Source organism: Lucilia cuprina, chromosome 6 (genome assembly GCF_022045245.1).
Source record: "Lucilia cuprina isolate Lc7/37 chromosome 6, ASM2204524v1, whole genome shotgun sequence".
In the NCBI taxonomy this organism is placed as follows: domain Eukaryota; kingdom Metazoa; phylum Arthropoda; class Insecta; order Diptera; family Calliphoridae; genus Lucilia; species Lucilia cuprina.
The window spans coordinates 17,543,249-17,555,656 of NC_060954.1; the positions used below are offsets into that span (position 1 = coordinate 17,543,249).

General features: G+C 33.3%; 1 protein-coding gene across 1 annotated transcript in view; it reads right to left on the reverse strand.

The window, feature by feature from the left end:
• Positions 1–12,408, reverse strand: part of LOC111680389 — a 200,674-nt gene that overhangs the window by 159,991 nt on the left and 28,275 nt on the right. The window contains exons 6-10 of the mRNA XM_046953779.1: positions 7,110–7,964; positions 3,087–3,177; positions 2,200–3,022; positions 1,948–2,134; positions 14–125 (exon numbers count right to left, since the gene is read on the reverse strand). Coding sequence (XP_046809735.1) covers positions 14–125; positions 1,948–2,134; positions 2,200–3,022; positions 3,087–3,177; positions 7,110–7,964 — 2,068 coding nt within the window. The remainder of the gene's footprint in view (positions 1–13; positions 126–1,947; positions 2,135–2,199; positions 3,023–3,086; positions 3,178–7,109; positions 7,965–12,408) is intronic.

Here is a 12,408-nt window from a genome sequence, read left to right on the forward strand (position 1 = left end):
AAAAATAACTTACCTGTACAATGAAAACCTTGAGGACTGACACCCCATATTATTGTTTGACAATGATTACAGTGGGTCACTTCATAGTATTGTTGCAATACTAATGGATGACCACGTACAATCATCTGGAAAGAAAATTAACAAATACAAATAATAATTAAAAAAACTAGTTGAAGAAAGGGTGAAAACGCAATCTCAGTTTACAAGGAGTTTACATGGAGGTGTAAATAATGCAAAGGGTTATATAAAAAAAACAAAAGTTTGATTTAAGCAATCCCAACATGTTTCACAAATCTGATGGATTCGTTTGGACAAAAAGTGACCTAACAAATGTCTGTTTTCCATATTGGGCTGTCTGTTAGAAAACTCCGCTAAGTGCTCCTTCTGTCAGTGAAACAGGGCTGTCAACAAAGATGTCCTTCTGAATCAGCTCTTTAGTTTACTAGACCAGAAATCCATAATAAGTCTAGTCTGATAGTTTCTTTTGGACAAAAAGTGACCTAACAAATGTCTGTTTTTCATATTGGGCTATCCGTTGAAAAAACTCCGCTAAGTGCTCCTTCTGTCACTCAAACAGGGCTTTCAACTAAGATGTCCTCCTGAATTCCGTTAGATTTTAGCTCTTTAGTGTACAAGACCAGAAATCCATCATGAGTCTGTTCCAAATTGAGCGGTTTGCTCCCAGTGGAATGTTTTAACAAATCACGAGAAATTGTCACATGAATGGTTGAAAAGACTCTGAGGAGGAGTTTTTTCTTCCATTCCAAATTATAAGACGACTAAACGTCAAAAAGAGGGGCAAATCATCGTCATTAATAGCCCTTACAGTGAGGAAGCAAGAAAACAACGGGTAAAGGCTATTGTTGAACATGTATGAACAACTAGAACAGAACTAGAACAGACCCAGAACTAGAACAGACCCAGAACTAGAACAGAACTAGAACAGAACTAGAACAGAACTAGAACAGAACTAGAACAGAACTAGAACAGAACTAGAACAGAACTAGAACAGAACTAGAACAGAACTAAAACAGAACTAGAACAGAACTAGAACAGAACTAGAACAGAACTAGAACAGAACTAGAACAGAACTAGAAAAGAACTAGAACAGAACTAGAACAGAACTAGAACAGAACTAGAACAGAACTAGAACAGAACTAGAACAGAACTAGAACAGAACTAGAACAGAACTAGAACAGAACTAGAACAGAACTAGAACAGAACTAGAACAGAACAGAACTAGAACAGAACTAGAACAGAACTAGAACAGAACTAGAACAGAACTAGAACAGAACTAGAACAGAACTAGAACAGAACTAGAACAGAACTAGAACAGAACTTAACTAGAACTGAACTAGAACTGAACTAGAACTTAACTAGAACTGAACTAGAACTTAACTAGAACTGAACTAAAAGTGAACTAGAACTGAACTAGAACTGAACTAGTACTGAACTAGAACTGAACTAGAACAGAACTAGGACTGAACTAGGACTAACCTAGAACTGAACTAGAACTGAACTAGAACTGAACTAGAACTGAACTAGAACTGAACTAGAACTGAACTAGAACTGAACTAGAACTGAACTAGAACTGAACTAGAACTGAACTAGAACTGAACTAGAACTGAACTAGAACTGAACTAGAACTGAACTAGAACTGAACTAGAACTGAACTAGAACTGAACTAGAACTGAACTAGAACTGAACTAGAACTGAACTAGAACTGAACTAGAACTGAACTAGAACTGAACTAGAACTGAACTAGAACTGAACTAGAACTTAACTAGAACTTAACTAGAACTGAACTAGAACTGAACTAGAACTGAACTAGAACTTAAACTGAACTAGAACTAAACTAGAACTGAACTAGTATTGACTTAACTCTAAATATTTTCTATTTTCAAAATTTTTTGGAGAAATTTTAAATATTAGTAATTATGTACTTACCTTTCCCTTTTTGCCCATTAAACGTGACTTGAAACTTTTTTCGCGACTAACAAAATGATGAACACGATCGATAATACTATTCGGATGGGAACGTGTTATAAACGTACGATGTATGACAGTTGACAAAGCCGAACATAAAGCCAATTTCTTGGGATCCTCAGCCGGTAAATCTTTTTCATATTCGTCACTAAAAACAAAAAGAAAATCAAATGATAAAAATTCTTTTAAATTAAAATCTTATTTTCTACTAACATTAAATATTGTAATTTCTTCATAAGAGTTTCCTCAAATATATGCTGTTCCTTTTGTTTATCACCCTTAGCTTCCATTAGCTGAGCATCGGTGGGACCGTAGATGGTACCCAAACCAGCGGTTCTTTTCTGTTGAAATTCTCTTAGTTGTTCACATATAATATCACGGGCCTTTTTGCGACTCTTCCAAAATACTTTGCGCAATATTTCCACTTTATCGAATTCATTTTGCAGCACAGCATCCACCTCACGTGCCAAAGATTCATCTTGTCTATACCAGGCTAGAGGGGCACGAGGCACTAGGAAGGTAGAGTGTATTTCATAAACCCATTTACGCATATCTTTGGAGGTACCCTCTTTATAGAGAGCCGTTATAAGATAAAACAGTAGAGGAGCAGGTTCGGAATTAGAAAGTACATAATTTAAAAATACTGCCAAAAATGCAACATTCTCTGCTTCCAGCAATCTTTGCAAGGAATTAAAGGGACCATTTTCATCAATGAAAGGACCCTCTTGATCGGAAGCATCTTCATCTTCCATAGAAATGATTTCTTTTTGAGTGACACTTGTTTGAGCCGCCTGTATGCGACTGGAATGTGAGGAGGGCGGTGGAGAGATGGCTCCCGCCAACGGTGTAAAATGATGTGATTCCACAAAAATGCCACTAGTCGAAGCTGCTCCATGCTCATGCATACTATCCTCTGTGCCAGACATGCTGGCAGAGTGTGCATGTCGATAGGGTGGTGGAGGTGTGCCTGGTGGTGTTTCCTCGTCGTCTTTTTCGATTAGTTCCCAAGAACCAGAGTTCGTTTTTATTTGGCGTTCTGTATGAAAAGAAAATGGGAGTTAAAAAGTTTTGCATTTTTTTTCATATGCAGTTGCACATACCCGGATGTCTAGTATGCATATTATCGGGTGATGATACCACACGCCTGTGTTTGCTCATATGATTCAGATTGTGTGGTGTTTGTCCCAAAACCTAAAATAGTTTACAAGCAAAATAATATTAATACGAGTTTTATGACGAAGTTTCCCACAATTTTTAGAAATAGTTTCTTTAAAACATGCAAAATACATAAAATTTTAACCAAAACATGCAAATTCAAGTTTTATGTTTAAATTATAATTTATTTTAAATATTGTCCATATTTACAAAACTAAAACTAAGAAATATAACTAAAATTTTAAAGGGTCTATTATTACGGGGAATATTTACAAATAGATTTAAGTGCTTATATCTAGAAATTTCTAATAAATACAGTCGTGGTCTGTAACTATAAACTAATCGTATATATACACAACTATATAAACTAATTGCCAGGGAAAGAGTTTCAGCAGGTGCTTCTTAAATAATTTTTATATAATACAAAGCTTTTCTAGTGATACCATTAAAGAATAATTTGGAGGGATCAACTGAAAATGTTAATATATAAATATTTTTGTTAAAGTGGTGAATATTCAAATATTAATTATGGAGGTGGATTAGTAGTAAAAGCAATAAGCAGTTAGGTGAAACAAAAAGAAATAATTAAAATATATAAATTAATATTAAATTTACAAATGTTTAGTTTGGTAATTAAAAGGTTTATTTTTAAAGCGTTTCGAAAAATTAATATAGATCTTTCGAATGTTCGTTGCCAATCTGTTTGAGCATTACAAAGAAATCCATTATTTCATTATATCATATATCATGGTGACTATGTGATGATGTGATTTCTCGATTGATGTAAATTGATGATTATAAATGAACGAATGAGAATATTTAATGTAAGTATTATAACTTTATAACTTTTTGAGCCCATAAGAAATTATCATGAGAAATTCACTCTTACACTGAAGCATCGAAAATTCCGTCATAGCTTTCAAATTGCTTAAAAATTTCGTAAAAAGTTTCATAACTTAAATTGGATACAATTGACTAGTCTGTTAACTAATTTTTTTTTTTACTAGTTTATTGACAAGTATATGAATTTTATTGACTATATTATAAACCAGAATTGGTTCATGAAATATTCAACTGACTAGTGTTTTTAATTTCATATTGACTAGAACAAAACTAGAAGTGAACTAGAACTGAGATAGAACTGAACTAGTACTAAAACTAGAGTTGTACTAGTACTAAAACTAGAACTGAACTAGAACTGAACTAGAACTGAACTAGAACTGAACTAGAACTGAACTAGAACTGAACTAGAACTGAACTAGAACTGAACTAGAACTGAACTAGAACTGAACTAGAACTGAACCAGAACTGAACTAGAACTGAACTAGAACTGAACTAGAACTGAACTAGAACTGAACTAGAACTGAACTAGAACTGAACTAGAACTGAACTAGAACTGAACTAGAACTGAACTAGAACTGAACTAGAACTGAACTAGAACTGAACTAGAACTGAACTAGAACTGAACTAGAACTGAACTAGAACTGAACTAGAACTGAACTAGAACTGAACTAGGACTGAACTAGAACTGAACTAAAACTGAACTAGAACTGAACTAGAACTGAACTAGAACTGAACTAGAACTGAACTAGAACTGAACTAGAACTGAACTAGAACTGAACTAGAACTGAACTAGAACTGAACTAGAACTGAACTAGAACTGAACTAGAACTGAACTAGAACTGAGCTAGAACTGAACTAGAACTGAACTAGAACTGAACTAGAACTGAACTAGAACTGAACTAGAACTGAACTAGAACAGAACTAGAACTTGAACTAGAACTTGAACTAGAACAGAACTAGAACAGAACTAGAACAGAACTAGAACAGAACTAGAACTAGAACAGAACTAGAACGGAACTAGAACAGAACTAGAACAGAACTCAACAGAACTAGAACAGAACTAGAACAGAACTAGAACAGAACTAGAACAGAACTAGAACAGAACTAGAACTAGAACAGAACTATAACAGAACTAGAACAGAACTAGAACAGAACTAGAACAGAACTAGAACAGAACTAGAACAGAACTAGAACAGAACTAGAACAGAACTAGAACATAACTAGAACAGAACTAAAACAGAACTAAAACAAAACTAAAACAGAACTAGAACAGAACTAGAACAGAACTAGAACAGAACTAGAACAGAACTAGAACAGAACTAGAACAGAACTAGAACAGAACTAGAACAGAACTAGAACAGAACTAGAACAGAACTAGAACAGAACTAGAACAGAACTAGAACAGAACTAGAACAGAACTAGAAACAGAACTAGAACAGAACTAGAACAGAACTAGAACAGAACTAGAACAGAACTAGAACAGAACTAGAACAGGAACTAGAACAGAACTAGAACAGAACTAGAACAGAACTAGAACAGAACTAGAACAGAACTAGAACAGAACTAGAACAGAACTAGAACAGAACTAGAACAGAACTAGAACAGAACTAGAACAGAACTAGAACAGAACTAGAACAGAACTAGAACAGAACTAGAACAGAACTAGAACAGAACTAGAACAGAACTAGAACAGAACTAGAACAGAACTAGAACAGAACTAGAACAGAACTAGAACAGAACTAGAACAGAACTAGAACAGAAACTAGAACAGAACTAGAACAGAACTAGAACAGAACTAGAACAGAACTAGAACAGAACTAGAACAGAACTAGAACAGAACTAGAACAGAACTAGAACAGAACTAGAACAGAACTAGAACAGAACTAGAACAGAACTAGAACAGAACTAGAACAGAACTAGAACAGAACTAGAACAGAACTAGAACAGAACTAGAACAGAACTAGAACAGAACTAGAACAGAACTAGAACAGTACTAGAACAGAACTAGAACAGAACTAGAACAGAACTAGAACAGAACTAGAACAGAACTAGAACAGAACTAGAACAGAACTAGAACAGAACTAGAACAGAACTAGAACAGAACTAGAACAGAACTAGAACAGAACTAGTACAGAAATAGAATAGAACTATAACAACAAGAACAAACCCAGAATAGTACTAGAATGACAAGTCTATTACCAGTTATTTTGAAATTTCACTGACTGGTCTCTTGACAAGTCTCTTGACTAGGCTTGTCTATTGCCAAATATTTTTACTAATCTATTGACAACATTATTGTCTAGTTTAATGATCAGACTATTAATTAGTATACGGATAAGTCTATAGTCTAGTTTATTGGCAATCTATTTATATATTGACAATTCTTTGGACTTGTTTACTAACTATAAGTCAGGATTACGGCATACGTGGGCGAGAAAATGTATCGCAATTTTTGAAATGTTCCCAGAAAATGTACTCTGTATTGTTCTATTGCATTTTCCATCCCTGATTTCGAATATTCGTAAAAAATTACAATAGTATTATTCGTAGTGTGTTGAGTTATCATAAATTGTGGTGAATTCGCAACTTATTCGCCAAAAATACAAAAAAAAACATTTTATATTAAATAAACAAATACAAAGGTTAATATATCTTTAAATAATAATAAACTTAAAAAGTTGTTTAATAAAAAATAATAAAAATTTTAAATAAGTGTTATTTTTGTTAGTGGTGAGTTTCTTTTTTTTCAAAATACAATAATTTTAATAAAATTTAGTAAATTTTCTAATTAGTAACAATGCTTAGTGTTTAAATGTTAGTAATAAAAACTATTTACAATGATTAAAGTAAAATATTAAAATGATTTCTGCCATTTTTGGGTTTTAAAACATCCACAAAAAATACTTTACCAAAGAAGAAAAAAAAAAAATACTTTGGTTAATCAAAAAATAAAACAACAAAAAAAGCTACAACAAGGGTGGTTAAGTTTAAACTTTTAACCTTTAAAGAAAAACTTTCACCAACAACTTGTAATTTCAAAATAAAATAATTACAACCCCATTAAACAGTTAAAAACCCCTACAACAAGAGACTGATTGATTGATTGATTGACTGATTATACTTACACCCGCATTAGTAACACTCAGGCCACCACTACCACCAGCAACACCACCATGTAATTGTTGCTGCTGTTGTTGCTGCTGCTGTTGATGTTGCTGCAATTGCTGTACAATATTAGGACGCTGAGATAGAGGAAAAGCAGCAGCCATATTATCACGATGCACTGGTGTACAGGTGGATACTAAAGGATATTGCATAAGTGTATCAATACTATTCGGTGGTGGCCTTACATTAGTGTTCAAATTCTGTATACTGCCACGGTGACCAGCCAATTGAGATTCTTCTAACATGCCTGGTTGGCGGGGTGGTAGAGGTGGCGGTATTTCTTCTAATTCCGAGCCATCACCCATTTGATTGACAAAGTGCCCGGGAGCACCTTCCATTTGTAAAAACATTTGTGTAGACATTTTAGGATCGGAGAGAGCTTTTGTTTTTGTTTTGGAACGTTTTGATTTCTGACAATTCTGCACTACATTCTGGGGAGAATTTGTGCCCGAAGCTGGTTGTGGTGAATTGCGCAAAGGTGAAGCTGCTCCTCCGGCTACAATCACCGCATTAGCCGTATGATCCAAATCCGAAATGGGTGAAAAGGTATGAGGAGGAGTTTGTATATTAACATTGTTGTTGCTGTTGTTACCACCTTCCAATTGCAACTGTCGGGGTATATTGCGTTGCGGCAAAGGCGGTGGAATGTCTTCTTCTATTAGACTCTTTGATTGGGCAGCAAATTTATTTTTACTCTTTGAAGTCTTGGGTGTACCCTTGCCCTGTTGTTGCTGCTGTTGTTGTTGTTGTAGCTGTTGCAATTGCTGTTGATGCAAATGGAACAGTTGTTGGGCCGAATTACGATGCTGCTGAGTCTGTAAAGGAGTATGTAGAGATTGTGACATATTGTAGGAGGTAGTGGGTGAAGTTGTTGTCATCATATGACCCGCCGTCGTTGAAGTATGTAAGAAATCCGTGGTATTATTTAAAGGAGCCGTTATAAGATCTTTTTCGATTTTATTTCTACGACCACCCAACGATAGAGACGATAGCGAACGCGGTAAAAGTGATAGAAATGCTGGTGATGATGGTTGTGGCTGTGGTGTGGTGGCTTGACTGTGTAGTTGGTGACTGTGTTGTTGTTGTTGTTGATTGTGTGAGGAAGAGTGGAGGTGGTGATTGAGATGTGTGGTAGTTGTATTTTGTGATGAAGATGAAGATGTTTGATTTTTATTATTATTTGCCGTTGCTTTAACTGGCGGCGGTGCATCCTGTTGGTGGAAAATTAAGAAAATAATGCAAGATTTTTCTTCTTTTTTTTGTGGGGTTTGGTATGGTTTTCGCTTGTTTAGGTTTTGGTTTTGATGGATGAAAAAGAGTTTATTCTCTTTTGGGGATGGAAGGAAAGTTTATTGCCAGGTGTATTTATAACAATTTACAAAGTTTAAGAGGTAGAGTGATTAAAGGTAAATTGTGTGTTGGATTGTTTTGTTTTGTTTTTTCAATTTTTCTGTTTGTGTTTAATTTGGTTAAAAATTGTTTTGTGTTATTTTTGTTGGAAAATGTTAAAATTTTGTTGCTGTTTTTTTTAATATTTTTGTTAAATGAGCATGAGCGCGGCCATTTGCTTTAGCGTCTGTTAAGTTATGATTATTTGAAGGATCCTCTTAAAAACATTCTTTCTAATAAACTTAATTTTAAAATTTTGTATAAAGTGTGTGTATAAAACAAAGTGTAAACAGGACTTTTCTTAAATGAAAAACATTCCGAAAATAAAATGTTATTAACTATTACATACATATAAACTTCAAACAACTGTCAAAATTTTTATCAAGTTGAAAAAAGGACCAAATCTCTAATGAAATTTGATTTATATAAACATAATGGGTTCCTAAACTAAAATAGGGGCTAACTAAATAAGGGTATTTAAATGACAACTATAAATAAGTGGGTTTATTTTAAAAGTATACCTTATATATTTACATATAAATTTAAAGTTTCCTGAAGAACTAATACATTCGAAAATTTAGGTTAGAAGTCAAAATGGCAGCTATAATTCGATATAAGGAACTATTTGCAATTTAAAAAAGATAGAATTTCTACAATTCTTTTACAAAGAAGAGAAAAGAGCTTTTCAATCATTGAAGAGAAGAAAAACCTGGACATACAAATACTATCCTTAAGAACTTTTAAAAAACAAGTAGGAAAGTATAGTCGGTCATGGCCGACCATATAATACCCTACACCATTTTTAAAATTTTTACTTTTTATAAAAAAACTTTTATGTTGAATATTATTCCAAAATATTTAAGCAATTTATTGCTAAAAAAAACTAAAATTTCTAAATAAGGCTTTATATAGGTCAAATATGGACCGATCCTCGGTAAATTTGGGAAAAGGATATATTTTTAAATAACAGTTAGTTTTGTTGAGTTTCATTGCGATACAAATGGTTACAAGTCAATTTTATACGTTTATGACATTTTTTGAAGGGGGGTTTGTATGGGGGCTAGGGTCAAATAAGGGCCAATCCTTACGAAAATCTGCAGTGTCATTTATACTTATATAAAACTTATTTGTACCAATTTTTAGAGAGATACTATAATATTTGACGTAATTATGGCATAAAAAGTTCAAATCGGGAGGTACGGTTGTATGGGGGCTAGGTGAAATAATGGACCGATTTCAACCATTTTCAATAGGCTTCGTCCCTGTGCCAAAAAATATGCTTGGTCCAAATTTCATCAAATTATCTTGAAAATTGCGGCCTGTACCTTGCGCAAAAGGTTTACATGGACAGCCAGCCGGAGAGACGGACGGACGGACGGACATGTCATTAATCGACTCAAAAAATGATTCTGAATCGATCGGTATACTTTAAGGTGGGTATTGGGCCAATATTTTTGTATGTTACAAACTTCAGCACAAACGTATAATACCCTCCACACTATAGTGGTGTAGGGTATAAAGTGTGAACTTGCATGGCATACATTGTCAAGTTGATAATAAAGTTGCTATATAGATGCTCTTTCAAATATCTGAGGTGTCTTGCAGACTTCGTCATTGGAGTCTCAACTGTGATAGGCCAGAAAGAATTCTTTGGTTTCAATAACAATAGTAGATAACACAGATTTTAAGGAATAAAAGGAACAATTAAAGATTCGATTAGAAATACGGGAATAAATTGGATTACAGGTAGCAATCGTAGCCGACATATTTTTGCGCTTGATTGGTCAATTTGTTTTATCTAAAACTAATAATTCTAGACAATTTTGATCCCATATTGAAAAAAAAAAACAAAAAATATTTCGAATATTAACCTTTCAGTGGAGTTTATAAGGAAAGAAATGTTCTTGCAAACATTTGAAATGTCATCATTCAACTGGAGTCTTCAAAGGTGGTCCAGAAAGAATGTAATCTAAAAGACGAAGAACCAATTTGGTCCTTTTGTTTCAAAAACAACGGGAAACAAAGGAGATTGAAATGTATAAAAGGGATAACATATTTTAATATCTGGATGATATTAGAGTCAACGGCTCAAGAAGCTGACATACATGGAACCTTGAATGATCACATTGTATTACCCGAAACAGATAACTGTAGGCAAATTGTGTTCATATTGAAAAAAAACTAATCAATCAATCTTCCAAATGAAGTTTACATAGAAATAAATGTTCTTCCGAACATGTGAGATATCATTCAAACTTTGTCATCATAAAATTGGAGCCTTCTCTGCTAATTTAGGACAGACAGGGAATCACATTGCTGCACCTGTTTCAATAGAGGGGATAAATTAGATTAGAGGCATGGACTCTTGATTGATTTATTGAGTTGCCCGAAAAAAGATAACTTTAGGCAATTTGTGTTCATATTGAATAAACTAATCAATCGACCTTTAACTGAAGTTTATATAGAAAGAAATGTTCTTCCCAAACATGTGAGATATCATTCAAACATTGTCATCATACAACTAAAGCTAATAAGGGACACACAGAGAACCACTCTGTTTCAATAACAACGAGAACTTTTACGGAAATCTTGTGATAAGTTAGATAGAGGCTCAAGAAGCCAACAAACTTGGGTCCTTTATTGGTCACATTGTGTTATCCAAAACTGTAACTTTGTATACATATTCATGGAACTAATCAATCTATTGCATAGACACACTAGAAAGATCTACCAAAATATGAAAAAAGTGTCAGAGATAAGGCAGTATCCAGGTAATGAGGTATAAGGCAGTATGCAAATGAGGCGGTATTCAGATAAGGCAAAAGAACAGAGAAAGTGTTTATTCGTCTTCATTTTATATAAAATCTTCAAGAGAGATGCCTATTAAGTCCAACATCCTCTTGACATGGTAAATTAATCAAACCGTCTTGAAATATTGAGCAGTTAATCATAAATGTACATAAAGTTTTCACACTAATGACTAATTGATCATTTTAGGGCGAGTTTTTCTGATAAAGATAATCTTCATTCTTTGGTTAAACCTGGTTTAATATATGTTTCGTGTTTTTCAGTTATCAGTAAAGTTACTTATTATCTTAGTTTAACTAAGTGTAATTGGCCAATTAAACTCTAGTTATAAGTGAGAAAACACAATTAACAAAAACAATAAAACAATGATTTCGAAAGAACCAAAACTTAATATTTTAAGTAAATTGCAATTTTCTGATTTTTTTGTTTTCTTAATTATTGTTTTAAATGTTTATTTAAGATTTTTCAAAATTTTCCATTTTACAAAAGTATTGTTTGCAAAAAACAGCTGTTCATTGTTTATGTTTTTGAATGAAAACTTGGCAATACTAACAAAGTTAACTGAGCTTAAATCTAAAACTGAAAAACACTATAATCGGTTAAAGTCCGCCTAAATTTGTTCCCAGTTTAATCTAACAGCAAGTTAAGCCTAGTTTAACTGAGAAGTAAGAAACCCACCCTTAGTGGATCATATGTTGTGTAAAAGACTAATCAAATTAATGACGGGAACCTGTCAAGGTTCCAATGATACACCAACAACAAATTTTTGAATTATCTTTTCGACAGTGTTTCAATTTTCAATTGACAACTTTTAAACTAAAAAATTTAGCAAACAATTAAGTTAACTACATAAGACCCTAAAAAAAAACTTTACAACAAGCAAGGCAGAGGAAGAGCTTTTAAGCCATTTTAATAGGAAACAAATGGATAAATGAAAAACCAATATTTTAAAAAAAAGAATTCTAGCCAATTACACAAAATGTAAAAACTTGAAACATTTAGTTATAAGTTATTAAGTTATATCAAAAATTAAACAACAAGATTTGGTTTTTTAAAGGGAAT